This window comes from Leptinotarsa decemlineata, unplaced genomic scaffold (assembly GCF_025532065.1).
Source record: "Leptinotarsa decemlineata unplaced genomic scaffold, Ldec_3_MD MMD2_P_RNA_scaffold_8, whole genome shotgun sequence".
Taxonomy (NCBI): domain Eukaryota; kingdom Metazoa; phylum Arthropoda; class Insecta; order Coleoptera; family Chrysomelidae; genus Leptinotarsa; species Leptinotarsa decemlineata.
The window spans coordinates 3,011,657-3,025,493 of NW_027412535.1; the positions used below are offsets into that span (position 1 = coordinate 3,011,657).

The following is a 13,837-nucleotide window of genomic DNA, read 5'->3' on the forward strand; positions in this document are numbered from 1 at the left end:
TTAACGCAGTGGTGAATCCTGATAAAGTACAAGTTATACCAAAAAACTATTCTAAATAGAATTCAACCTGTTGAATTTTCAAATAGTTCTCGATAGCTCACAGTCCGTACTTCTTACTAAGAACAAGAAATTCAACGTTACCGATATATCAGCCATATTGCAGCTATATATCTTTGATGCATGAGTCAAGAGTCAATGTTCTCTTTCTAAAAGCAAATCCAACCTATAATTTCAATATTGTCAATGTGTACAGATTACAACAAACGAATTCGCTACCCACTGGACAGATAGTCTTAGTAGCTGAGGCCAATACATGAAGAAGAAGAACAACAAACGAAGTTGTGTTTTTTTTTTTTTTTTTTTTTTTTTGAGTGATAGGTCACGATAGTTGGCTGAGTGTCGAGCTGCGAAGATCGAATCAGGTGTGCAATTTCTTTTTCTATTTCCTTTGTACTTATTTCTTTATTCTAGTGGGTTATTTGAGTTTTAATACTTTGATTTATCGTTGGGAAGTACATATAACTGCGAATTAAATAATTAGTTGTAGTTTTTCTACCTTTTTTTTTACCATAAAAAAAAAAGGAGAAAGGTGCTGAAGTGCTGTAGACATGTTAGGGGGAGAGGGGGAAGAGTCATCTTCCCCCATAAAACGAATTCATATTGATAATGAAGGAAGCCATAACAGGGATAGTGTTGATGAAGAGGTATGGAAAATAATGAGTCAGGCTGATCGCCAGTCGCTATCAAGAACCTTCAACTCTGAAAGCAATGAATTAGTCAATTTTACACAAACACATGATATCGAAATAGAAGACATTCCTACAGGTGCTTCTTCGCAACCGGTGATAAGTGAAATGGAATCAGGTCAAGAAAATCAGATAAATTTATATGGTGAGGGTGCAACGGGTCCCTTCACAGTTATTGTAGAAACTAATAAGGAATCTAGAGCCAGTCTTGGACGATATCCACATCTTAAAATTGCTAAGGAAGTTTGTGATCTGAAATTGGAAAATGTAAGTAAGTTCAAAATCAAAGGTAGACATAATATAGGAGTAGAATTTTATAATCGTGAAAGTGCCAATTCTCTAGTCTTGAACGAAAAATTGAAAACTTTAGGCTATAAATTATACATTCCTAATAGTAATGTAACCTGCAAAGCGATTGTAAAAAACATAACTACATACTACTCAGAAGAGGAACTGAAAATGATGATCAAAAGCCCTTATAAAATTAAAAGTGTCAAAAGAATGAACAGACGCATAGTAACAGATGGAAAGATTCAATATGTACCTGCATCGACGATTTTAATTACTTTTGAGGGAACTATCATTCCTAGGTATGTTGACATTTGCTTTTTAACTTACATAACAACTCCTTATATACCTCCAGTGATTCAATGTTTTAATTGTCTCCTTTATGGACACATTAAAAAATATTGCAAAGGTAAACAAAAATGTTTTTCTTGTATTCAAAGTCACATAGATGAAGAGACATATAAAACTTGTAATAACATAAAATGCCTTTTTTGTGGAAGTACTGAACATAAATCCAACAATAGAATTTGCAAGGAATTTGAACGTCAAAAAAAAATTAGGGAGAAAATGACTTTTGAAAATATTTCTTTTTATGAAGCTGTCAAACACTTTCCAAAAGAACCAACTTCTTATAATCCACAAGCTAACGATTATCCAATATTGCAAAATAGATATACATTCAATAATAATGATATTTCAGTAGAGCAACGCAAAGAAACTTATATTGCAAACAATCAAAGATTCACAAGATCATATGCACAAAGCGTAGGAGGGGACAAACATAGTAATAGAGAACATAGAATAGGCTATGACAGGGATGCATTGAACGAAATTTTGCTGTATCCAGATGGTAGAATTCCACAACCCCCAAATGGTATAGCTTTACAAACAACTTCACAAACCACAGTAAGTACGGGGGCAATTAAAAAAACAACAGTAGGTTCCAATAAACAGCGTATAAATCAATCCCAATTCAACAACAGTTTACCATTACTAACGTCTGACGAACACGATAGAAATATAGTAAAAAATTTTTATGCAAATTTTTCCTAATTACCTGCAACCACCAAGACAAAAATAATTGATGTCATAACCGCATACGATAAGGCTTGACTATATAAAGATTTCGATTCCACAGACTTTTACTAGCACTGTTCGGGAATAGGGTGGATTCTACATCCTTGAAAATCATTCAATGGAATATACGTAGCGTGAAGGCCAACTTTCATTACTTGACACTTTTACTTCAGGAGCACATGCCACATGTGATCCTATTGAATGAAACGTGGTTAAAAAAAGATTACACTTTAAATTTAAAAAATTATAATACTATACGAATTGATAGGGAGGATGGATATGGGGGTATTGCCACCCTCGTTCGCAAAGACTGCCATTACTCCATTGTGGACATACAAGAATTGAATGATAATAAATGTCAAACCTTAATAGTCAATGTTAATAACATAAACATAGTAAATTCTTATAACCCCCCGAATAATCATCTTTCAATAGACCAAGCTACTAGATTACTACATCATTTGCGAGGGAAAATAATTTGGATGGGGGATTTCAACGCACACCATCCCTTATGGGGAAGTGCCTCGAGTAATTTTAATGGCAATGTATTGAGTGTATTATTGGCCGGTGACGAATTGGTAGTATTAAACACGGGTAAAGGTACTAGATTTGCAAGCCCTCTGGAAAATCCAAGTCCAGTGGATTTATGTATGGTGTCTGGTGCAATGGCACCAAAATGTTCTTGGGAAGTAATGGAGGAATGTGGTAATAGCGATCACTACCCTACCCTATGCAGCTATAATAACACAGAGGAACAAATATGTATTAATAATACGAGAAAAGTTAGGGTCTTTGCGAAAGCGGATTGGAACACATACACACAACAGCTAGATATTCTAGCAGACCTACAAACATTGGATTCATATGATTCTTTAACTAATTTAATGAACTATGTAGCGGATACAACAATACCTACCTATCACCCAAAATCTTTAAAGGGACCGAGATGTCCCTGGTGGGACAGTGAATGCACTCAAGCCAACACAAAAAAGAAACAAGCTATCAAACACTTTCAACTATTCCCAACGATTACGAATTATATAGAAGCAAAAAAAACAATAGCGGTAACAAAACGATTCTTGAGAAAGAAAAAGAAAAAAAGTTTTCAAATATTTTGTGCTTCCCTAAATCGAGACTCTAACATCTCTTACGTATGGAACATAATCCGAAGCTATTCCGACAAAAAACTTAAAAAATACAACTCCAACGATGCGCCAGATGCACAAACAGCAATTACACTATTAGATCAAATATCCATTTGTAATGTGGAACCAGACTTCCGACTTCATCCTAATACCACACACACTCAGCCATTTTCGCTAGTAGAACTGGAACTGGCACTGAAATTCAAGAAAGTAACTGCTCCAGGGAGAGATGGCATCCCATATGCTATGTTTCTACACTTACCCTTGAAATTGAAACTTGCACTACTACAATTCTATAATGGGTTCCTACAGGGTGACACAATACCGTGTTCATGGAAAGAATTTTTATTGATTGGCATTAAAAAAGCCTCTATTCACACAGCTACAAATACATACCGCCTATTGGCTATGGCTTCCTGTGGATTGAAACTACTAGAAAAAATAATCAAAACACGTTTAGAGTGGTTTTTTGAACATAACCAACTTCTTTCCAGATACCAAACAGGGTTTCGCAAAGGTTTAGGTACGATGGATTGCACTGCCTTTTTAACCTCTTATGTACAATTAGCTTTTAGCTTAAATCAAAACGTCATTGCGGTGTTTTTAGATATCAAGGGGGCCTATGATAATGTCAACATATTCACTTTATATAAATATCTTATAAAATATGGAGTAGCATCAGAGATGGCAAACCTCATATTCCGAATATTAGATAACCGACATAATTACTTAATAGATCGACATGGTACTGTCTATGGTCCTGGTTTAACCTCGAAGGGACTCACACAAGGTTCCCCGCTTAGTCCTCTTCTGTTTAATATTTACTTACTTTCGTTGTTCGATGTCATACCGTCCCCATGCCGTTTGCTGGCATATGCCGATGACTTACTACTGCTAATCAAGGGAGACTCTCTCCAAACATTGGAGAACACCATAAATAGTTCACTTTCCACCATTAATATGTGGATGACCAAACATGACCTTCAGCTGAGTTTAGGTAAATGTGAATGCATGTTCTTTCACAAAGGTAGAGCTTCCGTTCGACCTTTGAACATTCGGATAGACAATCATACCCTGCAGGCCAAGAAAGAGATTAAATACTTAGGAACTTTCTTTTCCACTAATCTGAATTGGGACAGAACTATTGATCATGTTATTTCTAAAGCAAATAAAAGTATCAATATTATAAAAACTTTTTGCAAAGTATGGTGGGGCGCAGACCCGAGAACTATGTTGCTGGCGTTCAATGGACTTGTGCGTGCGCACTTAGACTATGGCGCATTCTTATATAGACCTTGTACCAAAAAGAACCTGGACAAATTAGATACAGTCTATAAATCAGGACTTAGAATTATTCTGGGATGCATGAAATCCACGCCTCGCAATGCTATACTGGCGGAAGCAGGTTTGACAGATTTAGACCATCGCAGACAGTGGCTTGCCCATAAATATATCATGAAAAGAATGGATTTCAGGCCACCTTTACTTGAGATCTTGGAAATTATTGACATCATATACCACCAGCAATATAGTTACTGGAAAAATAAACAACTTCCATATTTGGTCGAGGCCTTCCATTATAGTAAATTGATCACAAAAAATATGTATGCAAACGCAGTCATACCAAGTTACAGTTTCAATTTGGCAACATATTTACAGCATGTAGATATTATAGATGCCAAAATCACAAAACAAGATCCTAATTGTTACAAGAACTTTTTACATTTCTCTGAACAATATCGTAATGATTACATTTTCGTATATACGGATGCATCAAAAACTAACAATAAGGTTGGTATAGGCATTTATATTCCACAACTAGACTATAAATTTTCAGCACGACTACATGATCACCTAAACATCTGTGACGCGGAGATGATTGCCTTGTATAAAGGTATGAAGATCTGCATGGAAAAGGGCCAGCGACATAACTTTCTTTGCACCGATTCTGCAAGTGCACTGGAACGATTGAAGAACGCGAATTTTCAGACGAATATAGACTTTATTACATTGAGCATTAAACACATTATCACTACTACAACTCCACATTATACTTTCAAATTTACATGGATTCCAGGACATTCGCATATTGATGGTAATGAGCAGGTAATGAGGTAATGAGCAGCAGGATATTCCAGTAAATAAACATAATTACTTACCATTCCTGAAAAACAACATCAATCAACACTTTTATACTAAATGGCAACAAGAGATACAGAATAAAGGTAAGACATATTGTAGAATCCACCCTACCTTCCCCAAACGGCCTTGGTATCTGACAATTCCAGCTATGGACAGAAGACATGTTTCTAGCCTCATCCGTATGAAAACCGGCCACTGTTGGACTAAGTCTCACTTATTTCGTATTGGCGTCTCATCAAGTCCACATTGCGAGTGTGGACAACTAGACACATTGGAACACATATTCCTAGAATGCCCAATTAACAGTATCCCTGGATATGACATTTACCAACAACTTGTCAAAAAAGGCATTCCGGCTCCCTTGAATATGTCAACAGTACTTGGCTCTTTACACTTCGGTATTATCAAAACTCTGGTATATTTTATGACATATAATCATATCACACTATAAGTTAACAGGGGAGGGAGGGATGGTTCCCTTTCTTTCACCTCCTTTTTATTTCTCTCCTTTTTCCCATCCCTCCACCCCAATGTACGTACTATCTGTCTTTTTATCCCCCAGTTTCCAGCACACAAGACAACGTTCGACACTCCAGTAGACGCTACGTGTACCGCTTTATCCAGACATTCCAAAGCAGTCCAGCCGAGTTAGTCAAAAACACGAAGAGCACACCATTCCGGGCACAGGCTTGCAAGTTGCAAGATAGTCTTTGTCCCCCGACGAAGCTTTTGTTATGTAACAGCCAGTTACGTAACAGGAGGAGCATTGGTCATATGCGCCTGAAGATAGGAAGCAACGACCATCCAAAATAGAGAGAGAGAGAGAGTGATAGGTCACAGCAGAGACAAGTTGGTTGTCTCTGGTCACAGTATTTCTGTATATACAAAATACTGTGGATAGGTGATAACTGATGTAAATGTAAATTTTATAGACCATTAAAACGTAGGACTCCGGTCAGCAGCGTGGTTTATGGTCATGTATTACCAAGTGAAATTTGAAGATGGGATTTACTACATTTGTAGTAAATCTCGAATAAATAAAACCACCACTTCTATAAGTGTGAGGTATACTGGAGGGGCTTGGTATTCAGCTACAATTATAGCTTCTAACAGTAAGTATATATGCCTACCATGTAGACTAAAAATTAAAAATTCATTCATCATAACAAATGCTATAATATGAAAGTAAAAAGAAGGTACTTAATATACTGAATTTCTTAAGTGAAGAAATGGAAAAGTGCATTCCAGAATTGATAGGTTTGTCCTGGAGGAGGATTATATATCAATTAATAATATGTAATGGTGTTGATCTTCTAACAAAGATTTAGTCAATGTATGTGTGACATCTTTCACTTGATCTGAATGCTGCTGATTAATGTATTTACAAATAAATATAGAATTCTAGTGAGTGATTGATTCCATATTATTTTTTAGAATGCATTCAAAAGTACTATGCTGAATAAATATGTTGAAGCAGTCCTTATTTTTGAAATTAATTTTTGAGTAAGAACACATCATAATCCATTCTGATGTAGAAACTGAAACAAGAAACCAAGATCAGACAATGATTTGGAAACTGAAGAATTGTTACAACCATATGCAGCCATAGTTGAAAACTCAAATATAGACACTATATCAGTTACTACCGAAAAGGACCTCAAAAAAGACAAATTTCCTGACAAATGTGAAGCTGCTGAATATAATTCAGTTAGTTTTGAGACAGAAACTGGACCATTTATTCTAAAAATGATTAAGGATACTATTTCCGTTAATGAAAACACACTCCTTTGCACAAAAAATAACAACAGTATCACTCTGCAAAATTTACCAAAAAAAAATTCTATTTTCATTTCAAGTAATTATCTGATAAATAGCAAAGGTAATGTGAGTTCAACAAATTTTGAGATGGAGAAAAATAATGTGACACTGGATATTGAAAAAAGTATACCAACTGTTGTTGCTTCGTATGAAAATCCTATTTTGAATATGGAAGAGTTACCTTCAAATGATGGAAATGTAATACATGATTTTCCGGAAATAAAGGAAAATCTTTATTTGAATAACATGAACCCAAGTTGTAGTGGAATATTAAACAGATCAAATAATACAAATAATACAATAATACAAATAATAAAAAATTCATAGTACCTGATGTTTTAGAAAATGATCTACAAGAAGGTATGTTCTTTTCAAAAAGATGTGACCATCTGAAATAGTTCAAAATGATTTTTAATTGATATCTCTTTGAAACAAAACAATATCATTTTAAAAAGGTGAAGGTTTGCTCAGTCCAGTTGATTCTATTTGTGGATTGTTAATTTACATCAAGATACTACATGCCACTATCTGCTGCAGAGTGGACGATAATTATATATAATACCTAGGTGCACTCGGCATGTGACCTCTTTCCTTCTTAAAATTATATTAAGGTAACAAACTTACTTTTTTTCTCATCACCGCAATAACTACATCAATTACAAAAACTGTAAGCCTAATGAAACTAATTTTCGAAAACAATGCACTCCAAGGGATATAGAGTCGATGAAAAGTAGATATCCCGTTTCATTCAGGAATGGTCATTGCAAAAAACCTATACAAAAGGTATAAGTGGGCTGGAGATCCATCAGATAACAACTACTTTCTTGGTTAACACCTTGATGAACATTGGATTACATCTGATGAATTCTCTTGGCAGAGTTCCCACAAGGGTTTCCCTGCAATCGCTTGCTATAAAGACGGAAACTTGATCGAACCATTCGGGATGATCAAGCTATAGACCGGTTTTGGGATATTTGCCCTTCATCAGCATAAGGTTGGATATATCAGATATAATCCAATGTTCGTCTAGGCATCAGCCATGAAAGTAGTTTTCTGATGGATCTTCGTTTTACCATATATCAATGGTATAGGTAAGCTGCAATGAGCATTCCTCTATGAAAATCAGGATACTTTTCAGCTTTTGAATGACTTATTATATTTTTTAATTGATATACTTTTTCTTTACCAATGTGCTTTCAATTGTGAATGTTCAATTTTGTTTTTAGCTGAAGATAGAACATTTCTGGTAAAAAGAGTTGGACACAAGCAGCATTCGTGTTATTTTTGTAAGAAAGTTCTCTTCCAGTTGCCCAGACATTGGTTCAAAATTCATTTCAGAGAACCCGAAGTACGAGAAATAAAGGGATTGCACCAACAAAATTTTCAAAGAAGGAAAAAAATAAATGACTTAAGGAAAAAGGGTGATTTTGAGTATAATCAACTGAGTGTAGATAGAGAAAACATTGTTATGAGAAATAGCAATATGGCAGATAGAAAACTCGTTCTTGCCCCTCATGCTTGGGGCATGAGGGGCAAGAACTTTGAGCACTGAATTTAAAAAAAATTTAGAAGTGGTTTTATCTGAATGTGATAAAAATGAAGACGAACATTTACGTAAATTAACAAAAGCAATGACTCGCCGATATAATTTAGAATTGGCACCTTATATAAACCGAATATGTAAATTAAGTGAAAACAGACATAACAGGTTGAAAGAAGTAAATAGTTTGTCAGAAAATAAAGACGTTGAGGATTATTTGGAATATTTAACTAAAGCAGCAGATTTCCATCACAATTGTTCAAAAATCAAATTTGTCTTTGAAGATTGGAATAAGTTATGTCAGTATGTTTTGGTAGCATTGGCTGTTTTCAATAGAAAACGACCAGGAGAAACACAAAGGATTGAATTAGATGACTTCAATAAAAGAGAATGTGTGAGTGAAAAAGATTTTATAAATCTCACTGAACATGAAAAAATTCAAGATAGCAAATATATTCGTGTTGAATTTAAAGGTAAACTTGGCAATACCACTGCATTACTCGTAGATAAAATCCAGATTCTTCCTTATCTAAAAACTATTATCAAATATAGAGTGAAGGCTGGTGTTCATCCAGAAAACCCATATTTATTTGGCTTTCCATCAAAAGATAAATATAAAACTTATGACACTTACAGATGCAATCGTCTATTTTTAGAAGACAGCGGTATAAATAAAACACTAACATTCACTAATTTGCGAAAACATTTTGCAACAGAAGTTGCTAAGGAAGGTATTTCTCATGAAGAAGAGTTAAGAATTTCAAATTATATGTCACATAAATATAATATCCACAAAACATTTTATGATCAAAGCACACCTTTAATAGATATCACAACAGTTTCTCAGCGTCTTGAAAAAAGTGCCAAAAAGAAAATCAGAAGATCCTGTCCCAAAAAACAATGTAAACAATAATACTTTGAAACTAACAAGAGCTGAAAAGGAAGGTGTTGAAGGCATGGCACTAAAAAAATTGAGAGGGCTAAGAAAGAGCAGTGCTGAAGATGTAGAATATCAACCAGAATCGAATTCTGAAGATGATGAACTGGATCAAAGATTAATTAAATCCTTTTTAGGTACACTTTTATTTCATCTAATCAGTTGACTTGACATAGTATTTTGTAAAATTCTACCTTTTTCTGTATATATTCAGTTGGTTTTTATATTCCATTCAATATTTCATATATTCAAAAAATAGATATTAATGCTATTTAATCATAACTGAAGTTCATATCAAATCTTGACATCACTTTCATAAATAAAATTGTAAAAATATTCGTCATTCAAAACAAACTCTTTCCCATACTATAGAATAAACAGATTCTACAAATAATTAGATTTGGTTGTTATATCTTTTTAACGAGTTATTTGCTTTTTATTCAAAACTAACCTAAGAGGAGAAGGCCGATATTGAAACTGGATAATTCACATTGTCATAATCATGCTAGAACTAGTGGTGACAATAGTCAGTGAAGTTACATCCTTTCATTCAGTAGGTCAAGGTTGGTTATTTGTAGTTCCTGGTACTGTAAAGTTTTAAAAATCGTACTTTTATGGAAATATCTTCAAATAGGGGGATAGATGTCTGAATGGAAATTATCAGGATGGTCTATCAAAACGTTACCAAATTTTTTAAACTAATCATGCTGTATGTTTTAACATCTATATTCCCGATAAACTGATTTCTAAAATATATTGGCATAAATAATGGCATAATTAAGTAAATAATAATTCAAGTTGAAAAATGTACTTCGAAAGTTTTTAATACTCAAGTTTATGTATCAAAACTTGTAGCCAACAAATGTATTTTTAACATATTATATTATTAAGAAATGACTTATTTTGTAGGTAAATTCAAAAAGAGAAAGTTGTGGAGTTCTGATGAAAAATATGTAACACGAACTTACTTCAAAGATGAATTGGCTAATGATACTTATATTCATTCTGATAAAATACTTAAACTGAAAAGTAAATATAACGAAATACTGAAAAACAGGAGTGTTCCTATGATCAAACAGTGGTTGGAACGAGAAAAAAATGCAATAAAAGAACAAGCAGATGGAGTGAATGGTATAATTTTTCATAATTTTCAAATATATATTTTATATTGGAATATTTCATAGCAAAACGATCAAGATATTCTTCTATGGAAAGAGAGATATTAGAGAGAAGTACTGAAAAACACTCATTTGATGGATCTGAACCTTCATTGGCAGAACTTGAAGAACTAATTGAAGAGCATGATGTACTGAAACACAGAAGTGCTGACTCACTTCTACGCAAGTTCAGATATATGCAGAGAAAAAGTAAAGAATGTGAAGAAAAAAAATAGTTCCCAAAAGTTTCATTATTCCCCTGATTTATTTCTTTTTCTGGCTCTGAATTGAGTAGTGGGTCCGTGGAAACTCACTACCATGTTGATACCATGTATGTTTAATTTTTTGGTCCTTGAAGGTATTTTCTTTCATAATTGTCGAGGAAAAATCATTTTCTCCCAAACTTCCATTCAGCAAAACACTATTCACTTATTATAAAACATTGATGTTTGATATATTTTATTTCATTTTCAAAAGTATGAATGTTTTTCTCCTTCTATTCTTTATTTTTTTTTCCAATTCATTTAGTGAAAACTGATTTTTCCCTGAATCTATACCTGTGAGTCTTGAATAAATTGTCTTAAAACAAAGATGTAGTTTTAATATTTTTTTGAAATGGGTCCTTAGTAAGATGTGAAGTTATCATATGATGAAAACATAGTAACATTTTCATTTGAGAATAAGGTAATATCAAGCAACCAAGTTTTAATAACAAAAATATTTACAGTAATTTTTCAGTGATTTATTTTTGTGAGTGGAACGTTCAGTAATGTGTATGTGAAGTTGATGTGGGTACTCATTTTCATCGCTACAATATTGCATTCGAAAAGTTCACACATGAACATTGCTTACAATACTTTAGCAAGCTTGGGTCAATATCATTGCTAAACATTAAAATAATATACACATGATTATGAATTAATATAGCATATAACTTTGGAACAACCTTGCTTCAATATTATGCAATTTTATAAAAAGTTCGCTTATAAACATTGTATGTAAGAAGGAAAATAAATAAAGACTAACTGAAAATTTAAGATTTTTTCTTTGGTAATTTAAAAAACATTTTTCATTTGTTATAATAAGGAAAATCTAAAGCATCTATAGTTCCTGGTAATTCTACTCAGTCTTTTGTCTTTCATATGGGACTGGTATATTATGCAGCCAAGTCATGACTAGTTTTCCAAAGTCTTATCTGTCATTTACTATGTGTTCTGACAGCAGCTAAAATGAAACATTTCAGAACATTATTGATTTATCAAAGTTTGAGGAGAATAATTTTCCGATAATTTTGTGTATTTATAAATTTCATAAATGAAAAAGTTTAGCGTGAATATCCTATTTATTTAATTTTTTTGTGACCCACTTCATTTCAAAATAAGAAATAAATAATATACATATATTCTTTTTTGACAATAAACTACTTTTCTTGCCATTACAATGATAACAATGAATTATATATCATTTGAATGACCTACATTCACTCTAAAAATATAAGCAGAATTTTCGAATCATCACGACTGAACACCACTGTACCAGTTTTTCCCTTTCATGATTTTTTGTTCCGATTTTACTGATAGACTAGTGCTCTACACTCTACAAGAGCCGATGTCAAAATTCATTTATGGTAGTTCTCAAGTTGAATTGGAAAAAAAATGTCATGATCGCACTTAATTTTTTAGCATTGGGATGAACATGGCAGTAAAATATAATGTTCATTCTAGTATTAGTCAGCAAAATAGTTTTCCTCCATAGTCATTCCAACATTGTTAAAAGGTAAATATTTAGTCAAATGATGATTAGTTCAGCATTAAAAATGTTCATTTTTATTGTTTTTTTTGTCTGATAATTCTACATAAAATTATCCTGATTTCAAAAATATGGAATATGCAACAGTAACTTTTATGTAAACTTTTTTCCAACTAATTATTTGTAGGTGATAAGATGTTATAGTTTTACATCCTCAATTAAGGTTTAAAACCTTAGATATCCTTTTTTCAAACTTGTATATATAAATTAATAGGTAGTTATGTCTAGTAAATCCCAGCTTTTTCATTTCTACATATTTTCATCCAAACTGACAGTCTAGATTTCTTATTCCTTGATTCATCATATGAATTTATTTGAATTCTTGCTAAGAATAGATTAACACTTTAATCAAAACTTCGTAACTGCAAAAGATAAGTATAGTACCTATAAAATTCATTCACAATGATTAAACAATGGGTTTGATATTTTTCAAATTTTAATAACTATTTCCTACCAAAAGTTTAGTCAGATTATAATATTACTTTAGATTCTACCCTTAAGTTCAATTTCTTATGAGCTCCGTTTTCTTTGTTTTTCTGTTTACATGTAATAGTGATATGTATATATTTTCATTATTTACTTGAAAAACATCATGGTTTATTTTGTTTATTCTACTCATTGACAGTATAAGCACAGTATTTTGTATACAGAAATACTGTGGTATAAGTCCGACGTCCGACTTTGACTCATGCGTCAAATATACCGGTAACGTTGAATTTATTGTTCTTAGTGGGTGGCGTGAATTCATATTTGACTCATTTTATTCTCGGTTCCAAATGGTTCTCGGTAGAAAACCATTTGGAAATTTAACAGGTTAAATTCCTTCCAGAATAATTTTATCCTGTTATCAAGGTTTCTTCACTGTGAATCGAATATATTATTCGTGTTAATGTTTAATTTGTGGATTCAGTCGACCTTGTTATTGTCATTTGTTGGCTGGCATTATTCTTAAATAAATAATTAACAAAATTTTAATTGATCGTTCATTTTCTTAGGAAACAGTGAAAAACATTTTAGCACACATTGCAAGGTTGTGCAATACATTTTTAACGCTGTAATGAAATCAAACTTGTGCCATCCAAAAAATGTATCCTTGGTTATGATATGAAAATGACATGAGGACAAGTTCAACCTATAATGGAAACGATTTTAAATCCAACAGAAAATTTCTGGTGCAA

The 13,837-nt window shown here is 32.9% G+C and overlaps 1 protein-coding gene and 1 long non-coding RNA gene across 17 annotated transcripts; one reads left to right on the plus strand and one right to left on the minus strand.

The window, feature by feature from the left end:
- The first annotated feature begins 397 nt into the window (after positions 1-397).
- Positions 398-11,440, plus strand: LOC141480395 (uncharacterized). Of its 15 annotated transcripts, none has more exons than XR_012464312.1 (5): positions 398-422; positions 5,961-6,510; positions 6,833-7,827; positions 8,443-9,830; positions 10,603-10,740. XR_012464312.1 is itself a non-coding variant. In XM_074170335.1 (5 exons), the coding sequence occupies exons 3-5, from the start codon at positions 9,713-9,715 to the stop codon at positions 11,084-11,086; spliced, it is 549 nt and encodes a 182-aa protein (XP_074026436.1). In that variant the 5' UTR covers positions 5,404-6,510; positions 6,833-7,827; positions 8,443-9,712; the 3' UTR covers positions 11,087-11,440. The 15 variants fall into 15 exon arrangements, 5 of the variants coding, with proteins under 5 accessions (XP_074026436.1, XP_074026438.1, XP_074026435.1 ...); XR_012464315.1 differs by lacking the exon at positions 398-422 and adding an exon at positions 787-1,013; XR_012464314.1 differs by lacking the exon at positions 398-422 and adding an exon at positions 1,021-1,336.
- Positions 11,441-11,876: 436 nt separating this feature from the next.
- Positions 11,877-13,249, minus strand: LOC141480396 (uncharacterized). 2 transcript variants are annotated; one of them, XR_012464318.1, is made up of 2 exons: positions 13,142-13,249; positions 11,877-12,074 (listed from the first exon to the last, which is right to left on the minus strand). It is a non-coding gene; the product is annotated as an uncharacterized lncRNA (long non-coding RNA). The 2 variants fall into 2 exon arrangements; XR_012464319.1 differs by having other exon boundaries at positions 13,114-13,217.
- Between the last annotated feature and the right edge of the window lie 588 nt (positions 13,250-13,837).